Source organism: Silene latifolia, chromosome 2, assembly GCF_048544455.1.
Source record: "Silene latifolia isolate original U9 population chromosome 2, ASM4854445v1, whole genome shotgun sequence".
NCBI classification, from domain to species: domain Eukaryota; kingdom Viridiplantae; phylum Streptophyta; class Magnoliopsida; order Caryophyllales; family Caryophyllaceae; genus Silene; species Silene latifolia.
Window position 1 is genome coordinate 24,907,990 of NC_133527.1, and position 23,381 is coordinate 24,931,370.

The 23,381-nt window shown below is 39.1% G+C and overlaps 2 protein-coding genes and 1 long non-coding RNA gene across 11 annotated transcripts in view; 2 read left to right on the plus strand and 1 right to left on the minus strand.

Annotated features, from left to right (window-relative positions):
• The first annotated feature begins 2,321 nt into the window (after positions 1-2,321).
• LOC141642471 (polyadenylate-binding protein 2-like) overlaps positions 2,322-23,381 on the plus strand; it is a 46,477-nt gene continuing 25,417 nt past the window's right edge. For 2 of the 9 annotated variants that reach the window (XR_012543315.1, XR_012543314.1), the window contains exons 1-10: positions 2,322-2,698; positions 2,804-2,866; positions 3,105-3,189; positions 3,292-3,363; positions 3,580-3,655; positions 3,910-3,961; positions 5,781-5,893; positions 6,016-6,085; positions 6,857-6,942; positions 7,186-7,278. Coding sequence is in view for 2 of the 9 variants with exons in the window: in XM_074451288.1 (XP_074307389.1) it covers positions 2,381-2,698; positions 2,804-2,866; positions 3,105-3,189; positions 3,292-3,363; positions 3,580-3,655; positions 3,910-3,961; positions 5,781-5,893; positions 6,016-6,085; positions 6,857-6,942; positions 7,186-7,225 (975 nt within the window). In the remaining 7 variants the exon portion in view is untranslated. Of the gene's footprint in view, positions 2,699-2,803; positions 2,867-3,104; positions 3,190-3,291; positions 3,364-3,579; positions 3,656-3,909; positions 3,962-5,780; positions 5,894-6,015; positions 6,086-6,856; positions 6,943-7,185; positions 7,551-10,969; positions 11,032-23,381 lie in introns of those variants that run through there. The other 7 variants (XR_012543317.1, XR_012543318.1, XR_012543316.1 and 4 more) reach the window with 6 other exon arrangements.
• LOC141637481 (secreted RxLR effector protein 78-like) lies at positions 18,037-18,471 on the plus strand. Its single transcript, XM_074446953.1, has one exon. The coding sequence runs from the start codon at positions 18,037-18,039 to the stop codon at positions 18,469-18,471; it is 435 nt and encodes a 144-aa protein (XP_074303054.1).
• LOC141628896 (uncharacterized) lies at positions 20,025-20,852 on the minus strand. Its single transcript, XR_012537204.1, has 3 exons — positions 20,564-20,852; positions 20,262-20,478; positions 20,025-20,178 (listed from the first exon to the last, which is right to left on the minus strand). It is a non-coding gene; the product is annotated as an uncharacterized LOC141628896 (long non-coding RNA).

Sequence of the window (23,381 nt, forward strand, 5' to 3'; positions counted from 1 at the left end):
GTTAACAATTAGAGGAAAATGGAATTAAAAGCCAACATCCACCACCCCCACCGCCATTACCCACCACCTGCCACCATTATCTACACCGACACCACCACAAGTAGCGGCGCCGACGATCTTCCTCACGGTACCTCATGGCGAACCTAATCACCGCGCCTCACGCCCTCAACAAACACCACAATTCCGACCCCAAACACCTTATTCGTTCTAAAAAAATTCACCACAACCCTTTGAAAACCCCTCCCCCACCCCTTAAAACACCAGATCTGGTGTGGCCGGCATCGGGCGGTTGCAGTGGTGTGGCCGAGGAAGGTGTTGGTGGTGGTTGGTGGGGGTGGGAGAGTCACTGAAGGTGTTGGTGTGGTGTTTAGTGGTTGAGGATATGGGGTAGCGTGGACAAGCGGCGTCGCTGGTGGTGGTTGTGTCGGTGTGGTGGGTGTAGGGTGTAGGTGGCAGTGGTTGACGATGTGAGAGGGTGTGGTGGGTGTTGGTGGGAGTGGTGGAAATAGGGAGTAGGAGGAAGAAGGGATTATGGGGTTATGGGCTTACCCAAGGGGGGAGGAGTAAGGATGAGAATGGTTTTGGGGGTAAGGGGGGTATGAGTTACCCTTTCTTTGTGTCAAACAAACAACAACAAAAGGAATCAACCAGTTTTATTCTCTTTCCCTTTCCTTATTCCCCCCAACCAAACGCCCCCTTGAGTGTAAATGATCAAATTGTTCTTCAAATTCATTCTAGAAAAGATAATAATAAAAAGACGGTAAATGACTGGGAGATAGGCCCTGTTTTTTTACGGCTTTTTAGAGTGAATCGAATCGAATCGAATCGAATGGAGTGAATCGAACTAAAGTGAGCTGAAAGGCCCGAATCGAATGGAGTGAATGAATCGAATCGAATCGAATGGAGTCGAATCGAATCGAATCGAATCAATCAATCAATGAATGGAGTTGAGCTGAACTGAATAAAGCTGAATTGAGTTGAATTGAACTGAAATAATCATATTAATAATAATAATAGTATTCAATATTATTGTTATTATCAACTATAATATATTAATATTCATAGTATAATAGTAATACTAAAATTAATATTTATAAGAAAAAAATTATAATATTATATATGAATAATCATAAATTATAATCATGAAAAAATAATATTTTTTTACTAATAATATTTTTAATAACAATAATAAATAATAAGGTCATATTAATAATGATATTAGTAAAATAATTGTTTAGAATAAAAACACTAGCGTTGCTCGAATTCAGGTCGAGTCAACGCCCTACTCTCATATGGCATCTCGAGCCTATGCTTGCTCTCTTCGGATGGATCTTTCACGCGTAACAAAGGCCCCAGAGGGTATGCAAAAGGTCCTTTCTCGATGCCTTACGGTAATGGTGGATAGTCGGGACCTTGCTTGAAGCTAAGGTCTCTGTGCTCTCTTGTAGTAGCTCAAGTAGTCTTACTTCTAGAGAGAGGAAGTTGTTGGTGAGAAGTTTTTACCATTGATTGGTGAATAGTGAGATATTTATAGGTTTTATGTGTACCTCAAATGATGGTTTGGCAAGCACGGTTACCATATTCGCTATGAATACGCCTTACCGATTCGCGATTCGCTTATAGAAAATGTGTTACATGTATTTTCAGTAATCAACTTGATAGAATTCACTTTTAACGATTTGTGATTCGTAGGGTACCAAGCGAATTTGTAACCATGTTGGCAAGCGTGTTGACTTGTAAGACCCCGTATTGGCAAGTGAGTCAAGTCGGTTCGGTGTGCCTCATTAATAATATTAATAATAAATGTTATGAATTTTAATAGTAATACTAATAAATGTTATGAATTTTAATAATAATACCAATAACAACGACAATAATAATAATAATAATAATAATAATAATAATAATAATAATATCAACAACAACAATAACATTAACATTAACATTAATAACATTACTATTCATTTTAATAATAATATTCATCATCATCATCATCATCATCATCATAATAATAATAATAGTAATAATAATAGATAAATAAATTATTAACAATATTATTAATTATAATTATAATAATAATAAATATAAATAATATTAATATTAAAAAAATAGTATTATTGTTAACAAAATTAATAATAACTATTATTTAAATTAGTAAAGCTGAAATTTAATGGAATTGAAAATGAATCACTGAATCAATCAATGAATCGAATCAATCAAATGAATGGAGTGAATGAATCAATCGAATCAATCAATCGAATAAGAAATTTGATCAAATCGAAAAGGTGAAAATAAGCAGGAAAAAACAGTATAGGGGTGTAACATTCAAATGTAACTTAAGGCAGTAGTGGTCAGGCAAAACCCCTCAAAGAAATATAGAATGGGCGACATGTCAGGCTACTATCCTCCTCAACAACCACCGCCGCCGCTGCAACAACCACCACATGACATTTACTCTCATTATTCTCCTCGCTTCTCCTATTTTGAACCTCCTCGCCATCCACCGCAACCCCCGCTGCCGCTTCACCATCACACGCCGCAATCTCCGCCCTCCCGCCCTGATCATGACTCCGAGGTTCGAACCCTCTTTATCGCCGGTCTACCCGCCAATGTCAAAAACCGCGAAATTTATCACCTTTTTCGCGAATTCCCCGGTTTTATTTCCACCAATCTCCGCCCTCCTTCTGGCAATTCTCAGGTCCCTTTCTTTCTTTCTTCTGTTTGTTTTGTTTTGGAATTTGATCACTCTGAGATAACGTATCTAATCATAGTGTTGAACTTATTTTGGCGATGGCGATGGCAGGCATTTGCGTTTGCTGTATTTGCGAATCAACAATCGGCCGTTGCTGCAATGCACGCATTCAATGTAAGAATTGCTGTTTGATTACTGTTACTGTTATTGTCAATTGAGATGTTTATGACTAGTTATGGAGGAGTATTATTTCGGATGCGATATCTCTCGTCAGTTGTGTTTTCATGTGGAAGTAATGGTATGTGAGCGGTAATCAATCTATGATTGTTGAACTGAAACCTATGTCTTTCGGAACAATCAATTTCTTGTGTATGATCTCCAAATTTAAGCTCGTTTATTCATTGCTGCTTAGGGTATGGTTTTTGATCTAGAAGAAGGCTCAACCTTGTACATTGACCTTGCAAAATCTAATTCACGATCCAAGCGTCAGAGAACTGGTTGGTAGTTCTGTCCTTTTAGATTCCGTTTCCATTTACTCTTATATGGAATTTCCCTTTGCAAATTACGACCACATTGATGGTGGCGTGTTTTGTAAGCAGGCAATGAAAGGTCTGGTTCAGGTAAGAAGCAGAAGGCTTCCCGAGCATTTCCAAAGGATGGTTATGAGTCAGGTATTATGCCTCGTCGATCTCTTTTCTTTTTTATTCTTATAAGGAGCTACATTTTGGCACCCTGTGATATTTTAAGGAAATTTGGATAAAAGTTAATTTCTTATGCGCGTTTTATCTGATGATCGTAGTGTCTCATAACTAGGTGTATAGTTGACACTGAGAGCACTCTTGTCTACAAACTCACATTGCACATTTTTTCCCACGCTTGGGCACTAGCAGGTGTTGGCAGCTTACACATTCCCGGAATGGATAATTCTCACTACAACATCGTTGGTTATCCATCTGCACAAAGGTCATTTGCACACCGCACATCTCTTTTACTTGGGACCAAATATCCTAGAACTAACTCAACACCTATACTTTGCTGGCACTCTTTGATTTATCTCAAATTCAGAGCAGTATTGACTTGCGGTCTTGCGTTGAATTTCTAAATTAATGGACTTTAATGCTTTCTTGAGTCAAGGAGACTTTGTTTTTCTTCGGTGTTCACAATTTCAATCTTTAAAGATGGTTTCCTGACGTATGTTCCCTTTTTTTGTCACCTAGTCATATGAGCTTTGATAGCGGAGGCATGGTTGACGCAAATGTTGCTCAATCAGTAAGTCATGTACTTATAATTCACATTTACCATTTTGCTTTGCTTCTTTTCTGCTCATTTTTACCAAGTTATATCGTGTGATTGTGTCAGCTGGAATTTTATCGGACTAGAGTCATTGCCTCTCCCTCACTCCTCATTATGTTGCCAAGATTGGTTGTTCAGTCAATATGTTCCTATGCCATTCGTAGGTTTGGGTATCGACTGACTATGTTACTTTGCGAACTCACTTTGCGTGTCACCGGTCATGCGGCTCTCCTTCCAACATGTTTCATCGACATATGCAGTAGAGTCGATGTAGCATTTTATGGAGTATATATAGTTACAAATAGTTGAAAGTTGTTTGCTTCGTGTAAGTTGAACTTCAACAAATGCCAACCATATCTTGGTTTTTCGTTGACATTATTTCAGTTGGTTGGTCAATGATAACCATATCTTGCTTTTTTGGAATTTGGCATTGTGCCATATATAGAAGTGTCACATATAGACCTGTCAAACGGGTCGGGCGGGTCAGGTTATACGGGTCTTGGGTTGGGTTAAGGTCAGAATACGGGACAGAGAAAAGTTTATGAACGTCTTTTATTTTATCATTTTTCAACCGAAAAAACGTACGTTTTGAAATTAAATTATTTTTAATATTAATATTATTATTATATTCATTATTTTAATAATTATTTTATTATTTAATGATAAAAGTTACTCCGTATATAAAATTGAATTATAAATTAATTTTTTAATTAAAAATATTAATATTTTAGTAATATTCTTCATTTATCTTTGACCCAACGAGTCGAACGGGTTGGGTCGGGTTTCGACCCTAAAATAACGGGTCATTTCGGGTCATTTTGGCTCACGCCTCACGGGTCAAGATTTACGGGTATTTGACTCTAAAAACGGGTCGGGTTTGCGGGTCGGGTCAGGTTTTGATAGGTCTGGTCACATACTTGTTATAAATCTTCCTTGGACCCCAAGTCAGTTTCCTCTTTAAACCTTCTTGATGGTGTCTGTTTAGTAGTGTCACATACGGAGTATTTGTTATAAAATCTGATCCAATACTCTGAAAATGGTGATTTGGCTCTTACCCGTTTGATGAGTGCTTAGGAAAGCTAGTTAACGTTAGGAAATCTAAGATTATACTCCCTCCATCCATTTTTATTGTTTTCCTTGCCCTTTGGGATGTTTAAGCTTTTAAAGAAAAGTGATAAAAATTAACAAATTTACCCCTAACTTAGAAAAAATATGGAAAATTTTAATTGTGATGGAAGGCGATTGTAGAATGTAGTTATAAGTAGGGGGACAATATTGGATGCTCAATTTTTCTCTTACTAGTACTAGTTTTAAAAAAGGGGACTCTCAAATCTCAATTTGGGATAAACCAAGAGGGAAAATGTGATAATATGAGTGGGATGGAGGGAGTTTACATAAGTAAAGGAATATCCAGGTAAGACTAGTTAGTGATTTTCCTAATAAAGTGGGACTTAAATTCACATTTTGACATATATTCTGGTACAACTAAAACTAGTATACAAGACAAGTAAAAGTGGCCGGAGAAAGTATTATATATCAAGATAAAATAAAGAGGTTTGCAGTCGTGCATTCTGGTCTAAGCAGCTTGTGGTTTACTGCACCAGCCTATCTGCTGATGAACGATGACCATGTCTGCTTGTTCTTTGTTTCATCATTTCTACTAGATGTCTTATATAACTTCTCTACATATCATTTTCTTTTCCATCTTATCCTTGTTGCCATTATCAGAGAAGACTTCTCCAATGTTAAATAATTGCCTGGAAATGGTTCTGACGTCACTTTCTTACTCACGTAGAGCAAAAGTATCTCTTCCTCTATTCCACAAGATAAATCTCCATGTCCAACGATTTTTGTCGCTAACTTGGACCCTAAGTGCTCAGAGCAAGGTCTACAGAAAATCTTCTCAAGGTTTGTTGCACCTACTGACGTTTAGTAATTGCAGCTATACACCCCTTCCCATTTACTGTCCATTTTTGTGGGGTGTGATTTCAGAAGTTGTAGTTGAGTTTGTGCTTTCACCTTGCTAACAGATGTCGGGGATTTTTGAAGTTGAAGCTTCAGAGGGCACGTGGAGCTCCAGTTGCTTTTGTTGACTTTGAGGTACTACTGTTGCGGGATATTCTTTACTCTTCCTAGTCCAATCTATGATTGTGTTTTTTTTAAATCATATCCTCCCGAAAACAACAAAAAGCACCATCATTAAGGTAGAACTACTGCAACTTTGTACTTGCTATCTACAGTGTCTTTTGTTAGGCATCAATCTAGACTAGTAGGAAACTCTAATGGTTCCATCTGCATCTCTGTGAACATGACCTCTCTCTGTTCTTTGATTAGAGTGTGCTGTACTTGTTGTATGTCTCTGACAGTCGAGCCGAGAAGGGTAAGGGCAAAAGATAATCCAGATATCAGAGAGAATATACTTTTGGGGAGTGCCTTGGGCAGTTGGGCCTTCTAGTGTCTGTTGTATGATGAGATAGTTAACCCCAAGTCATTACTTATTCTGCATTTAAAAATATGATTAACGAGCTGGTCTCATTACTTTTTAATCTTTGGTTCTGGATTATGATGGAATAAATCAAAATGGCTCACTTAAGTGGCTGCCCTTCTTTCTCTCGTGAAGTAGCGGTCCTTTGATGCAGTTCTCGACTCAATTTTCATCTTGGGGCATTCGGAACAGCCTCTTTGTGTTGCTAACACAAGGGTAGGGCTTCGTACATCCAATCCCCTCCCTTACCTCGTAATTTGCGGGAGCCATTGAGGCACTAAGGTTAATGTTGTTGTTGAGTTGGTCTCATTCAAGTTTTTGTGCACACCAAAAGCCATTTATCCTTAAAAGGTTTTTCAGGTTAGGTTATTCTCCTTTCAATGCAGGATATTGCTTGTTCAACCGAGGCTTTAACTCAACTGCAAGGAACCATTCTTCATTCCTCTCCAGCAGGTGAAGGCATGCATTTGGAGTATCCTTTTGATGGTAGTGTGTATTTTACTTTAAATAAACATAAAGGCTGTTAGCCAGTGAGTGGCCTGATCCACTAGGAAAAGGCGTGGAACAATGCCACATTTTCCTTTTTTTTTGGCCATCTTTAGATAAGGTTCACCATATTTTTTTCCGTTTCGGGGTAATGTTTTGTCCAGAAAAGGTGTTGCTAACTTGTTAATAACAGAAGGGGTGGTCAGTCAATCACCTTAACGTATTTCAGATATGCCAAGTCAAGAATGGGGAAGCGTCGGAGAGCGTAGAAGTAGGTTGAAGTTGACTCAGGGAATGCAGCTTGCTGGTCTCAGACTCTCAGGTGTGCCCTTATACTTTTTAGCTCGTGTGGAAGCTCAATGCTCTCTAGCCTCCCACGTTTCAATATGGGAGATGGGGGTTTCATTTATTTTCCACCTTTACGTCATCATTTAATTTTCAGATTCCTTAGCTTTTAGGCTATCTAATCCCGGTGCTAGCCCATGCGATGTGAAATAGCCTCTTATTTCTAGTATTTAAAAAAACAAGTTTTATAAGGTTTTGATTTCATTTGTAGTGTTTACGACAATAAATACGCATACATTTATTCAGGTCATTATTACCCGTACTCAATAGGTATTTACTCCCTCCGATCCAGACCAAAGGTAACATTGACTTTTTGGCACTATTCATGGTCGTAGGGAATTTTCGATATTATTCTTAATCTATAAGACAAAATATATTCATGTGAGATCTTGTTTGATTCATCGTCATGAATGCTATAAGAATATCAAATTTTTATAATTTTTAATAATGTGTAACTAAAGATATTTACGTTGCAAAACGTGCCTCGACAAGTGTGAAAAAGTCAATGTTACCTTTGGTCTGGATCGGAGGGAGTACTTATCACAGAGTTTTTTTTTTTTTTTTGTTTATATTCTTTTAGAAGTGGCCGGTCACGGCTAAACGTTTTTTTAAAAACAAAAGGCAATTCACTAAGCAAACATCAGATTTTTTTTTTTTTACCCAATTACGATATTTCGCTATTTCATCCCGAAGTATTTGAGGGCTCTTAGAAAAGCACTCTTAGTCAATGTTAGTGATGAGCTTAGATGCCTGTCTCTCTTATTCTCTTATTCTGTAAACACAAAGTCCGCACATTGCTCTCTTGCCTCACGTCATAGGTTTATCCAATTTGCTCTCCAATGTCAAGTGTAGCCCGGCTATTAAAACATGCTTCATATCAACCATGTCCAGACTTCTATAGTGGAAAGGAATCTAAACTGAGACACCCTTCTATATCTCGAGGAAAAAGCAAGTGGAGGGAAATGGAGAGAGGTGATTTTCATTGTTTGGTCGTTAAGATGAAGGTCAAAGGATTTAGCGCGTTGGGAAATTCTCCCTTTCCTTCTCCACTTTCGCCCTCCCCTTCTCTCCTTCCTCCTGCCTAGGGGTGTAAACGAGCCGAGCCGAGCTCGAGCTTACTTTTGATCGAGCTCGGCTCATATTGTAAAAGTCGAGTTCGAGCCCGAACCCGAGCTCTTGAAATCAAGGCTCGGGATCGGCTCATATAATATTTTACGAGCCCGAACCCGAGCCCGAGTTTTGTTTGCGTACTATTTTTTCAAGCATTATTTTAATTATAAAGTAATTTTTTATTTAAAAATTCAAATTCAAACGAGAATATTATTTTTTTGTTAGCTTATAATAACAGATATTATGTAGTTTTATCTTATAAACTAATATTTTAATTTATTTATTTTAAAATTGATACAATTTAAGTAAATATATCGAAAAACATTAAGTAATTTTAAAAATAACGAGCTCAAACGAGCTCCCGAGCCGAGCCTTAGTGTGCTCAAGCTCGGCTCGGTTTGGGCTCAGCTTAGTTCGAGCCCGAGCTCGAACTCAGTTTGACCGATCTCGAGCCGAGCTTTGACCGAGCCGATCCCGAGGGCTTGTCGAGCAGGCTCAGTTCATTTACATCATTTACAGCCCTACTCCTGCCTTCGTTTTTCTCCCTTTTCCATCCAAACAAGGCTTTCCAGAATCACAAATTTGTGACGCGTCACAAGCTTTGTGACGCCTCACAACCGGTTAAAATAATGTTGAAAAAGGGAGGTGGTTGTGACATGTCAAGCAGTCCTTTTTCGTCACAAGCAAGACTAAGACTAGCACTAGCACTGAATAAGCGTTGATGATTTTCAGAGGCTGCTTGAGTGCTTGACACCCTGACTTTTGCAGATGTCAATAATGGGGAGTTTTCATTTAGCAATTAGCATGGAGGATAATTGGGTTTTTTAAATTTCAATATGGGTGTTTGTGAATTGTGAGATCCATGAAAAAATCTCAATTTTGAAAATAAATAATATGGTCTAGGTTTTATAAAAAAAAACCGTACAAAAACAATTTTAACGGAAAATCTCAATTTTGAAAATAAATACTAGTATGGTGTAGGTTTTATAAAAAAACGTACAAAACAATTTTAACTGAAAAGCGGGTGGTGGTTTAGGTGGGGTGGTTGTGGTGGTGGCGGCGGTGGCGTTGTGGTGGCTGTAGAGTGGTTGTGGTGATGGTGATGGTGGTGGTGGGGTCATGGTGGTTGTGGCGGTGGTGTTGTGGTAGTGGGTTATGTGGGGTGACTGTGGTGGTGGTTTTGGTGGTGTCTTGATGGTGGTTGGTGGTGGGAGTCGCAAGTGTGGTGGTAGGTAAATTAGGTGGTTGAAGGGTAACAAGGGTAATGAAATCTCATACCTTGGGGGGTAAGGAAGGGAATTTCATTCTCTTTGTTTGTGTCAAACAAAGGCCAACAAAAGAAATCAATAACTTTATTTTCCTTTCCCTTTCTTATAGACCTCCAACCAAACGCCCCCTTAGTATATATGGGGATTTATCGTGACGTTAAAGATTACTCGCGTGGAAATATCAGTCACCAAAATTTATGAGGTTGGAATTACTTTTGAACCCACTAGTAAGAGCATTGTTCCCTAATATAGGTGATAATTTTGAACCATTCTTTTTTCACAAATTCTCATTTGTGACGGAGATATCCGTCGCAAGTTTATGGTGGTTTAAGTAATACCCATGTGAGGTAGATAAGACAAAAGCAAATTGTCTAAGGAGTAGCAATTTGTTTTATTTTATCTACCCACATGGGTATTACTTGACCCATCGCAAGCTTAAGACAGATATGTCCATCACAAAAAAGCTTAATGTTCTTTTTCATTGCTGAATGATACTAGCACCCATCTAGTAACATCAAGTTTGAATTTCTTGAAAAGTAGGAAATAAATGATATTCCTCTTCGTGTAACAAGTCTAGTAATATCACATACAGACTTAACAGTACGCTATCAAACATTTTACTGGCAGTGACATTATGCCATTGTGCCGGAATTGATGAGAATAATCTCTTATTCTACTAAGGAGTACATAAGGTGGGTTGCCTTAAACACTTTGTCCAATTAGTAAAAATGTGCAACTAATTGTATGACTTGGTGAGTTGCTTTACAGAGGTACCCGATGATGAGGTTAAAACTAAAAGTCTACTATGAAAATTGACAATGTCATAATTAAAAGCTCTTTACGCATATTTTCCGTAAAATTGTTTAGGATAGCATAAAACTACCATTAAGCCCTTATTTTCTCTGTCCACTCGACAAGCTATGTATTTCATATCCTCCTTGTTATCCATATTTCAAGGTAATTAGTGAATTAATTAGTGTTGGCAAATAACAAGTAAGAATCGATGAACCATTCGTCAATTAAGAAGTTACAAATCCTAGTGGAAGGGTGTAAGAGCATGTACATTGTAGAGTATGTTATCATCCTCTTATTTTTTCCATCTTCTTCTATCTTTTTGATACATCACCTTCTCTTTCATCCAACTCATTTTCCACTATCTCCATCCTCCTCTTTCTCTTCTATTTTTCCTCCCATATCAAAGATGATCCTCTCTATTTCCTCTTTTATGTTTTATTTATTTTTTCTATTACAAATTAAATAAAATAATGTCCACATACAATATTTTTATAGGTGAGTGGAGAAAGTTGGCACAAGGGCCTAGGGTTGTACTTCCTTTAAAAATAGAGGAAGTCTTCCTCTTCCTACTTCAAAGAGGATGTTCAATATTGGTTCCACATTGAAGAGGACATTAGTACCCTCTCTCATCTAAGAGGATGGTCAATCCTCTTCAGAGCATACATTGAAGAGTATGTCCTCTTCCTCTTATTTCCTTTCTTTCCTTCTATTTTTTTGACACCTCATTTCTCATTATCTTCATCCTCCTCTTAACATTTTTTTCTATTTTTTTTCACACATCAAAGAGGATCCTCTTATTCATCCTCTCTCAAATTTTTTATGACCAAAAAATAAAAAATAAACAAATTTCATTTCATGACACATGGTAGATGAGGGATGACTAGTGGGCTCAAGGGCCAATGTTGTACTTCCCCTAAAAAGAGAGGAAGTCATCCTCTTCCTCTTCAAAGAGGATGCTAAGAGTATATACCCACATTGAAGAGGACATCCTCTTAGATGAGAGAGAGTGCTAAGAGAATGATTCATCCTCTTCAATGTGGAGGCTCTCAATGTGGATGCACTAAGGCTTGATGCTTTAATTTTAGGGCTGATTGATCTATTACGTGTTTAGAGCTTCCACATTGAAAAGGATTGACCATTCTCTTAGATGAAAGAGAGTGTTAAGAGGATGTCCTCTTCAATGTGGCAACATACTCTTTACATCCTCTTTGAATAGGAAGACATCCTCCATTTATAGAGGATGTCCATGCCTTGGCCCTTGTGCCATATAAGAGAGAAAAACGGTGGTTGGATCCTACTTAAATGGTGGGAAAGGAGAGAAATTGATCATTCTCTTTGATGTAGAAAAAAAATAGAGGAAGAGGATGAAGAAATTAGAAATTGGGACAAAAAAAATAAAAAATATTGTGTCCAATGAAAAAATTAGAAAAATTAAAAGAGAGAAAGAAGATCTCCTCTTCAATGTGTATGCTCTTAGCCAAGTGCAAAGCTCTTCAAGTGCTAATTAAATACAAGGGCCCATGTGTTGTCCACTATAAATTTCAATTTCAAGGAGTACAAATGGTGCAACCAGCAACAAATAATAAAAGCAGAGATACAAGTCTTGAGCCGGGAGATATAAGTAATAAGGAAAACGAGACGATGGGTTAAAATTTGGAGATTACGGAAAAGACGAGATAGCAAAGCAAACCTCAAACTCTATCGTCAAAGATTCCAAATTGGACCAAACTGCAACTCCATATCAAAATAAATACCATTCGATCATATCAAACAGAGGGACGGACAAAATTATTATCAGAGGATGAAATTTACCAGGTGATACACGAACACCCGATCCATATTTTAATACTCTTATACCGTCTCAAATATTCTACCCCGGTTTCGAATCAAACCATACACACATAAATCGTCCCACTTTCCATACAAGCGACAAAGTCGAAATTTATCAATAGTCAACATCCAAATAGGCTCACCAATTTAAATAAGTTTTCTTTACTTTGCTCTTTCAATTATTTTCTTTATTTCTTTATTTATCGTATAATTTGTATAATTGTATAACCTCGTAACTTATCCTTGTAAATATAGTATGTATCATCTTGTATAAAAAAATTTATGGTTTTTATGTTTATGAAATAAAAAGACATGTTTTTGTATTTTCCAAAAAAATTCAATTTTTATCATTTTTGTTTTTAAGAGTCATGTTAGAATTTTCCATCCCCACACTAGTATGGGCATTGTCCTCAATGGCCAGTACGATAGGAAATTATGCAAGCTATATGAAATGCATGATTTCTAAACTAAATGCAAACTATATGACATATAAACGAGTGATGCAACTATACTAGATTATATGATGCATGAGTTTTTGTTTGGTTGGAGAGCATAATTTAAATTAACTCCCAATGCATATGCATAAACTTCCTCAAACCAAAATAGACACTATTTCTAATGTCAAAAATTGGGGGAGTTCATGCATAAGGATGCTATGCATGAAACTACAATTGTCATTTTGGATTTTCATGTTGGGAACAATTAATTTAGCACCTTTAATATTGTCAGGGTGAAATAATAGTCCTTCACTTTTACAAAGACACCACAAAGATGGAACAATAAACTATGAAACAAGTTAACAAAACATGAAATTCTTGTCATGAAAAAGAAATGAGGGGAATAAGAGAAACTTCACTTTGGCCTTGATGGGTGCCTCGTGCCCGCTCCATCTAGCTCATGAAGTGCTCTTCAAAGGTTGTCATCGTCCCCTCCCAAATCACTATCCCAAGCTTCCATCGATGCATCACTTTCATGGAAATCCATAAACTCATCCCCTTCGCTATCTAGCTCCACCGTGTCTCCACCACTTGATTTTTCACTCCCTTCACCTCCTCGACCATGTGCCCCATCATTAGCTTTCTCCGAATTCGGGAAAAGGATATGCATTTGGGCCCAAGAGGGAAGCATTCCCTCTTCGCGAATGATTCCTTGCCGAGCCATTTGGTGAAATTGTGGATACAAGGCATAATAATTATCCACATTGGCTTCAAATTGTCGGAGATGCATGTCTTGAAGTATTCCCGTCACAAAATCATCCCTAGGGAGGATGAAATGATTCGGGTGGTTGTAAGGTTGGTATTGGAAGGGGTAAGGTGGTATCACAACCTTTTCATTGTCATTCTTTTGTTGTTCATGTTGTTGATGTTGTGTTGGAGGTGGTGCTTGGTTTGCTTGATTTGCATGATTCGTGCTTGTTGGAATAAGATAGGACGATATTGGAGAGAGAGGGCCTCGTCTTGGTGAAATTCTTGCTAACCCTTCTATTGGTAGGTAAATGGGAGTGTTCCCCTTAGTAAGCCATTTGATTCTCTTTTCATACCCTTCAAGGTCATCCAATGGTGTTGCCGAAAGATTAGCTCTTCATTGATCCTTGTGTTGCCCGGAAGGGGTACATATTCATTGTTTTCATTGAATTTGGGGTTGAAAAACTTGGCAAGCCTTGTGATAAGTCCCCCATTGACAATATGTTTTACACCATCATCGTCCCCATTCTGGAATTTAGCCCATTTCTCGAGAAGAACAAGGGGGCGTTAAAATGGTACCCGCTCCTTCCTTGAATTTCGAGGTAAGACTCCATGAAGACAAGGTCAAGCTCATTCACTATTGCGGGATCTCGACGGGCAAGAAGAGTGCCGGCTAGAAATCGGTATGTGAGCCTAATGATAGGATTTTGAATGTGAAAAGCTAAGCATTCTTTGATGTAGGAAAAATCCCGACCCGTCATTGCTCTCCAAAGGGGTGCTATGCTATACTTTCTTGGTTTCGATGTTCGGGTAGGCGAAACATCAAGCCCTAGTACATTAGCGAATTCAACAAGGGTCATCATCCGGGTGGTGTTTTCCAATCTAAATTCCACACATATGGTCTTGTTCAAGGTAGTGATTTTCAAGAAGCTCAAGAATTCAAGAACTAAAGATCGGTAGGTACGCTCATGCATGTGAAATAAGGTTGAAAGACCAAACAGTTCAAAGAGAGCTTCGCTTTGATGAAAGATTTCAAGTTTCCTCAAAGTCTTATGGCACATAAATTTAGTGGGTAGAAGGTTCTTACCAAGAAGACGATGGAAAACAAGCCTTTGGACATCATTAACGAACTCTATGTTGGAGAACTCATCAAGTTTTGTAAGATCAATTATCTCTTCATGTTCCCTCCTCAAAGTATTAAGGTGAGAAGTAGATGAGCTCCCCATTACCCTTGGTCTTCTTCTCTCTCTATGTAATGATCCTCTTGGCCTCATTCTTGAATGTAGATCTAGAATTGGACTTGTTGAATATGGAGACGTTCCTTGTGATTTAGATCTTCTTTGAAACTCTAGCTCTTGGGGGGTTTTTTGTTTTTGAGGGGTAAATGAGTGCTTGAGATATGATTTGAGTTATATGAGAGGGGTTTTTATGTTTTATAGTGGAAGGAAGGATGAGGTGTCACGAAATGTGTGGTGGGGAAGAGTTTTAATTGGCGAGAAAATGGAAGAATAGGACGGCAGGGCGACGAGCGGCTCGAGCACGGGACGCTCGGATCATAGCTCCGGGAGACGAGCGGATCTTCTTGGAGACGCTCGGATTCCAGGCCAGGGAGAAATCCCAGATTTTAACACAACCAGGACGAGCGGATCTTCATGGAGACGAGCGTCTTGGTTGAGACGAGCGGATCTTTCTGAGGACGCTCGGATCTTCAGTCAGAGAAAAATCCTATATTTCAGAGTAGCCAGGACGCTCGGATGTCGGATGAGACGAGCGTCTCACTGTAAGGAGACGAGCGTCTTAAGGTCGAGACGCTCGGATTCTTTGTCAGCGCAGTTTCTCCAACTTCTAGGCACTCCAAGACGAGCGAATTATATCCAGGACGCTCGGATGCTTTCCTAGACGAGCGGCTTCTTATTTGGACGCTCGGGTTGCCTGGAATTTCTTCCTTCTTCGTCCTCTTCTTTCTCAATTGGTGAAAGTGCTTCCCGACACTTGAATTTCTAATTCCTTCATTCATCAAAAAGGGTTAGTGACCCTCCCTTGCTTACTCTCGTGCCAAGAATCATGCTTATGATGAAAATGCAATAAAATTAAAAAAAATACAAGTAAGAAGAGTTAGTATATTTACAAATGGTGGTTTGGAGAGGACTCCACCAAACTCTCTCTTTGATGATCTTCTCATGGAGGGGGAGGCCCGAGGTAGGTGACCTCGACCTCTCCAATGAATGCTCCTTCATAATACGATTTCAATCTTTGGCCATTGACTTTAAATTTGCTCCCATCTTCCGACCTTATCTCGAAGTCTCCATATTTTCCTACCTCGGTGATCACATAGGGACCCATCCATCTAGAGTTCAACTTCCCGGGAAAGAGTCGGTATCGGGAGTTGAATAGAAGGACTTTGTCTCCCTTGTGCAAGGCCTTTTGCTTGATTCTCTTGTCATGAAGCAACTTTGTCCTCTCTTTGTAGATTTTGGCATTTTCATAAGATTGTAGTCGGAATTCCTCCAACTCTTGGATTTGCATCATCCTCTTTTGACCACTTAGTTTGAGATCAAGGTTTAGAGCTTTGATTGCCCCAAAAGCTTTGTATGCTAGCTCAATTAGCAAGTGGCATGCTTTCCCATAGACAAGTTTGTAAGGGGAGGCTCATATGGGAGTCTTATAGGTCGTCCTATAAGCCCAAAGAGCGTCATCAAGTTTCATGCTCTAATCCTTACGAGTCTTGTTGACAACCTTCTCGAGAATTTGCTTGATCTCTCTATTTGAAACTTCAACTTGACCGCTTGTTTGAGGATGATATCCTAAGCCGATTCTATGTTGAACACCATATTTGGTCAAAAGGGATGTGAGCTTCTTTTCATGAAAATGTGTCCCTTCATCACTTATGATTGCTCTAGGGACTCCGAAAGATTATTTTCTTGAAGAGTTTAGTGATCGTTTTGGCATCATCGGTTAGGGTAGCAATTGCCTCTACCCACTTTGAAACGTAGTCAACGGCCACAAGAATGTATTTGTTTCCTTTGGATGTCACAAACGGTCCTTGGTAGTCGATTCCTCAAACATCGAAGATTTCTACCTCCAATATTCCTCGTTGTGGCATCTCATTTCTCCAAGAAATATTTCCCGTTCTTTGACAAGCATCACATTGGAGAATGAATTCTCTAGCATCTTGGAACATGGTAGGCCAAAAGAAGCCCGATTTAAGGATTTTAGCAATAGTCCTTCGTGCTCCATGGTGTCCACCATAAGGTGATGAATGACATCCTTCCAAAACACCGTGAACCTCCCATTGTGGTATGCACCTTCGGTAAAGTCCATCATTACACTCCTTGTAAAGATTGGGGTCATCCCAAAAGTATCTCTTTACCTCGAACAAGAATCTCTTTCTTTGGTTGTAGCTCAAATTCGGAGAAAGAACTCCTCCAACAATATAATTGGCATAATCGGCGAACCATGGAGTAGTATGCTTCTCAAGTTGTGAATGAATGGTCATCATAATATCATCGGGGAAAGAGTCATTGATCGGTGTCTCTCCCTCTTCATCATGAAATCGGATTCTCGACAAGTGATCCGCTACCACATTCTCGGCCCCCTTCTTATCTCTTATTTCTAGGTCAAATTCTTGGAGTAGCAAAATCCATCTCTAACAATCTTGGTTTTGCCTCTTTCTTTATTAAGAGATGTCGAAGAGCACGGTGATCCGAGAAAACAATCACTTTTGATCCAAGCAAATAGGAACGGAATTTGTCATGTAGTGATTTTCTAACCCCGATTGCTTTCGGTTGAGGCGGAGACGAACGAGCCAGGAAGATGTGAGAATTAGGCCATTGGATGAAACTTCCAACCGCATCTGCCAGAATGGTCATGTCGTCACGAACTGGGACGGGCAATTGAAATTTTTCATGGCCTTCTAAGACTCGAGTTATCTTCACTTTTCTATGATTTGGCAAAATTTGTTCGCCATGAACCAATAAAGTTTCCGCTGATTTGCTGGGCAAGTCTACGAGACCCCGGTCAACACGCACAGGTTTCTCGGATTTAGGGTCAGGAAGAATAACTACCTTCCTTCCAAGTGAAGGATATGAATGGGCTGGTATGTTCTACCTCTGAGACAGTCCAACATGCGTTTGAGAACTACTATATATCTCTTTTGGGAACCTCAAAGAATGTAAGACCTATTAATAGAAGAATTGTTCAGTCTGGGAATTGTTTGAATGCTGTTCATTGTGAGAGGTTAACCTCCCCTATTACTGGTGAAGAAATCAGAGAGGCTATGTTTTATATCCCAGGGAACAAAGCTCCCGGCCCCGATGGGTATAGTAGTCAATTCTTTAAGGATAATTGGGATTTGGTTGGAGGGGGTATTATTATTCTGCATCAAGAATTTCTTTTGCTATGAGAAACTTTTGAAGCAATGCAATGCCACTACAATTACCTTGGTGCCTAAAGTGATCGCTCTGAAAGCGTCCATGAGTTCGGACCTATTGCATCTTTGCAATCATCGTGTATAAATGCATATCCAAGGTCCTCTGCAATAGAATTAGTATGGTCTTACCTGACATTGTTAGCCCTTCCCAGGGAGCTTTCATCAAAGGGAGGGATATTGTTGGCAATATTTTAATTTGTCAAGACTTGATAAAGCTTTACAAGAGGAGAAGTTGTTCTCCTAGAGCCATGATGAAGATTGACTTGCAAAAAGCCTATGACTCTGTTGAATGGGAGTTTGTGGGTCATATGTTGGAAGCCTTGGGGTTCCCTGAGAAAATTTGTAGGTTGGTGATGCAATGTATCACTACACCCTCTTACTCTTTATCTTTGAATGGGGAGTCTTTTGGGTTTTTCAGAGGTAGAAGGGGACTCAGGCAGGGGGACCCTCTCTCCCCCCTCCTGTTCACTGTGTGCCTTGAGTACTTGAGTAGGGTGCTTATGGTGGTGCAAAAGCATTCCAGGTTCAAATTCCACCCCTCTGCCCGAGGGTAAAGCTTTCTCACCTTTGCTTTGCGAGATGATCTTATTCTCTTTGCAAAGTCGACAGGATTCTGTGGGATTGATGATTAAAGCTTTTTCTTGTTCTCTAAGACTCTTTTGGGCTAGTGATGAATAAAGGTAAATCTAGCTTGTCTTTGTAATGGAGTTGATCGGGCTCTCGGGGACTTGGAGAATATCATCGAGATGAAGAGAGGACAAGTCCCATTCACTTATCTTGGGGTCCTTTGTCTCACCAAAACGTTTATCCGTGATGGACCGTAATGAGCTAGTGGACAATGTTGTGGATCGAATTCGAGGGCTTGGCTCTAGGAAGCTCTCCTATCTTTGGGAGGACTGTCTTGATCCGATCTGTGTTGAGCACCCTTCATAGCTCTTTGGGCAGGATTTTTATCCTCCCAAAGATCGTGATATCCAAAATTGAAGCAATTTGTAGATCTTACCTGTGGCATGGCAGTGAATCAAATGAAAGCCCTGCACTTGTTTCATGGGAGAATGCTTGTAAACCCATCAAACAGGGGGGCTTAGGTTTTAAACATCTCCTTTGTTGGAATGTTGCAATTTGTAGGGAAATATGTGTGGTGGGTGGCTAAAAAAGTCGACCATTTATGGGTGCGGTGGGTTCACTCAATTTACATCAAAAGCGCAATTGGATGGACTATGAACTGGTAGTGGCGGCACTGGGCTTGGCGTAAAATTTGCCAGGTCAAGCATATTATGAAACCTCTTTTTCTTTCTTTATCCGGTTTGGAGCAAGATACACAATCAAAGCGGGGTATCAATGGATTAAACCGGATGGGAATCGGTGCCATGGTACCCTTGGATTTGAATAAGTGGTTGATTCCTAGACAAGCTTTTGTTGTTTGGTTAATTGCTCATGAAGCTTCGACACAGACAGAGCTTATCGGGATGCACATCATTTCGAAAATAAGTGCTTCTTATGTGGATTGCGGGAGGAAAGTTTGAATCATTTGTTTCTTGAATGTACATTTAGCGGTGTAGTGATATGGTCTGCATGGTGTCACGGACTTCCATGCGCAGATTATCGGTGGTGGATCGAGTGGAGACAAGCCTCGCTTGTAGAAAGAAAATTATTGCCATGATTCTAGCTAGCTTTGATGTACCATATCGGTATAGCGGGAATTGTAGCGAGGATAGAGGGATATGTGTTTAGACCTCGAGGTTATTGCGGGAAGGGTGAAGTGTGATGTTCAAAATCGTTTATCACAATGTAGCATTCGTACTAAAAATGCGTCTGTATTAGCATGGGTAGAGCATATAAGTTGTAATTGAGTCTGGTTCAAGTAAGGCTCGAAAGTATGGTTGTATGGGACTATTGATTATTTTAATGAGAACTTACATTTTCCCAAAAAAAAGAATAACTACCTTCCTGTTTACGGCATGAAGAATACACATACATTATATATTATATCCCAAAATTTAATAGAATTCATATAAATTTCACTAATTAAAGACTTCATGCATACCTTGCCGAAAGCGTGAATCGATTTGAAGGGGATGTATCTTCTTGTTTTCCATCAGCCGTCTTCTCAAGTTGCATCCCCTGATTATTGTCAGCTGTGGCGGATAACTCAAGTTGCATCTCCTTTTCAGACTCATTTACCGAATAAAATTAACCAATGGCATGATGTCAGAAGTTATAGCATTAGAGCTGGCAGGGAACACACCCCCCGATCTTACCTAAAAAAAAGAAAAGAAAAATAAGGAAGTCATATATTTATCTTATCGGCTTTGGTTGTTACAACTTCAGAAACATTAGGTACCTGATCTTTCTAAATCTCGTTGACTAAATCTCGTTGACTGATACTTCCTTCTCATGTATTGCCAAGGTAGTAGTGTTCTTGGCCTCTTGACCTATCTGTTGTACCTTACCCCCTTTAATGACATCCTCCATCCTCCATCCTCCATCATCTTCAATTCTTCTTCGGAAGGCTTGCCTCCAGAATTCATCTTTAGTATCACGGATGCCAATAACTGAACCTGCGTGCGAAGAATGTAACGTTTCAGCAATTTGTTTAAAACAATAACATGTGAACTTAAATGAAAATAATAGAATAAATGGTACCATGTCAGCCTTCTCAGCCTTAGCCTTCCTTTTCTTCTTTTTCGGGCCAGTTGTCCCATAATATTTCGCGACTCCAACCTGTAACGGGACGCCCCTCAATCGACCTGGATGTTCGGGTCGGCCGATCGCTCTAGCAAGAACGTCATCACGACCATTGGGAGTGAATTTCCCTTCTTCTACCTCCTTCAATACCTTCTCCTATAATATATTAAATAAACTTCAAATTATATTTGTGACTAAAATAATAAAGTTAGTAATGAACTCGTCTTAATAAAATAATGCTTACTATGTTGGCCAACACTTCCTGATCATATTTGTCACACGACCGGGATCCTTTAGGCGCGTGCCCTTCTTTATAAGTTACATGCCGATTCAAGTCGGTCACTCCATTTGCCACCAACACATTAACATGGTAACAGTTATATATATAAATGTGTATCAAGTCCAAGTGTGATTAAAAAAATCAAATAAACAGGGGGATGCATGCTACTTACGAGTTGGTCTTCTATCAATCTGTAACTGCCTCGAGAACCATACCATTTCCCCTTCTTGCATGAAATGTTAGCACGATTTCTTTTGCTAACGACCTTCAAATTATATATAAAAGCGCAAGTAGATGAGATAATAAAAAGATTATAGAGAACTCATTCATTAAAAAAAATGATAGGTAAATCATTAAAAGGCGAGGATATTTAATCTCAAACTTCTCACTAGTTTGAATCGCTTTGAAAAGATCTCATTGTTCTGAGTGATGGGGAATACTTGTTTGAAGGTGGGTTCTTACGCATCTCCCCCGTCTCCTTGTCTACATACAACCAATACTTACCAACGTCACACTTCCTTTGCCTTAAGACACTCTCGCCTTATGTATTAAATACTTATCATAGCATTCGGCAATATCAAAGGTTTCCTTTATACGATCCAAGAATAACTGCGCTAATTTTTGGATTCAAATTCCGAATTTCATCTAAATGGATAGGCACTGTTGTCTTGTGCAACATCTAATCCAAGTGGATAAATCCTTCGCATTTGGATCAGTAGGGAAACCTTTCGCGTTCCATGTTATTTTAAGCGGTACATTTGTTTAGCGCTATCATTCTCAGCAGTTGCAAGGTGCAGTGAGAGGGGTGATACGAAGTGCCTATGACCCTTGCGGCTATAGCGGAAGCTTGACTTCTTTGTCCGGCCACGATGCATTTTTTGAAAACGGGCTGGAAATTCGGCGTAATTTCGTCGTCAGGATTTTCGAAAAACAAGCTCGAAAGCTTGACTTTCTTTGTCGACCACGATGCATTTTTGCATCGTTTCAAATCAACCACGATGCCTATTTGGATCGTTTCCAATATAACCAAAACCTGCAAAACACATACAATCGTCGACCGCAATGGCGGGAATCCATTTTCACGTCGACCGCTAATGCGGGAATCAATAGACAACAAAAGAGAATTGAACGCAAAATGTTTTACATAAAAAAGATAGTCAAATTCGTACATTGTCTTACTAATTAAACACGAAAGAGAATCGTCTTATCATGTTTTTCATACTCCCTATTATACGACAATACTAACCAAACTAAAGGTTCTAACCTAAAGGCTCTAACTTATTATAGGCTCAATAAAACTACCACTACCTCGAAACCCGTCATCACCACCCCCAAAGTCATCCCGCCTATGTGGAGGAAATTGTGAACACGTGTTTGGGGGTTGAGATGCTGCATATCGCCCAAGCCTTTTGCATTGCCGCCATTTGTTCGATTTTGTTCACGAACTTTTGTCTTTCAAGAGCAATTCGAGCGGCTCGCTCATCATTCATTTGGGTGGAAAGCTGTGAAATCATGCAAGGAGCATAAGAGAAAGACCGTCGGCCAGCTTTGTTAGGAGGAAGATCATACCATATTTCGGCCCCTTTATCTCCGGTCCCAAACATTCGGTTCTTCTCGTCAAAGCCTTCTCTGACCTTGTAGTAGGCCGAATCTCGTCGGAGAGATCCAGTGGCAATGGTTGACTCATCTCGCTTGGAAATCATTTGAAAAAAAAAAAAAATCGTCAGAAATGATATATATATATATATATATATATATATATATATATATATACCTATCTTTATAAAAAAGATATTATCATTCTTTGTAATAAAAATAAATATTAAATTAAATACAAAAACTTACCTCAATCTCAGCCGCTCGAGGGTTAACCCACTCGCCCTTCTTATTTTTCTTCGTCTTCATGAACAACTTGTGGGGGGTGGCCTCTTGACCCTGAAATTAGTATGGAAACAAGTAAAATCAAGTATATATTTGTCAATCATATATATTAACCACTTTTTAAAAGCAATATAAACAATACTTACCAATTCCTTGAAAGCATCGGAGCAACTCTTGAGCCAAGAGTGTGGGTGCCCAATGCTTTCCATCGTCTTTCCCACCCGACTTCCTATTTGTCGTGTTGATTTTCGAATGTTTGGCAAAAGTAGGATCATTTGGCCTATTCCTAAGGTTCTCCCACCAAATAATGAGGCACCCACTTTGGCTTTTTCTTATTATATTTTAGTCCATTAATAAGAGTGGTAATCCGCCTCGTTACCCTCGACGCCACTCGAGGCACGGGATCATAGCCGAGGATCTTACATGAGTCATTTCAAAAACAATTGTGAAATTAGTTATATAAAACTTATGAAAATTCTTATAAACTTAAGAAAATTATTATAAACTTAAGAAAATTATTATTGAAAAACGTAATTACCGCAAAGTAATTCCACATCTTACGTATTTGTGCGTTACTCGCTTCACCCCACCTAGTGAAGTACTCATCTCTTGTGT

Coding starts and splice junctions, on each gene's coding strand:
- LOC141637481 (XM_074446953.1), top strand. CDS start 18,037: ATGGTCTTACCTGACATTGTTAGCCCTTCCCAGGGAGCTTTCATCAAA.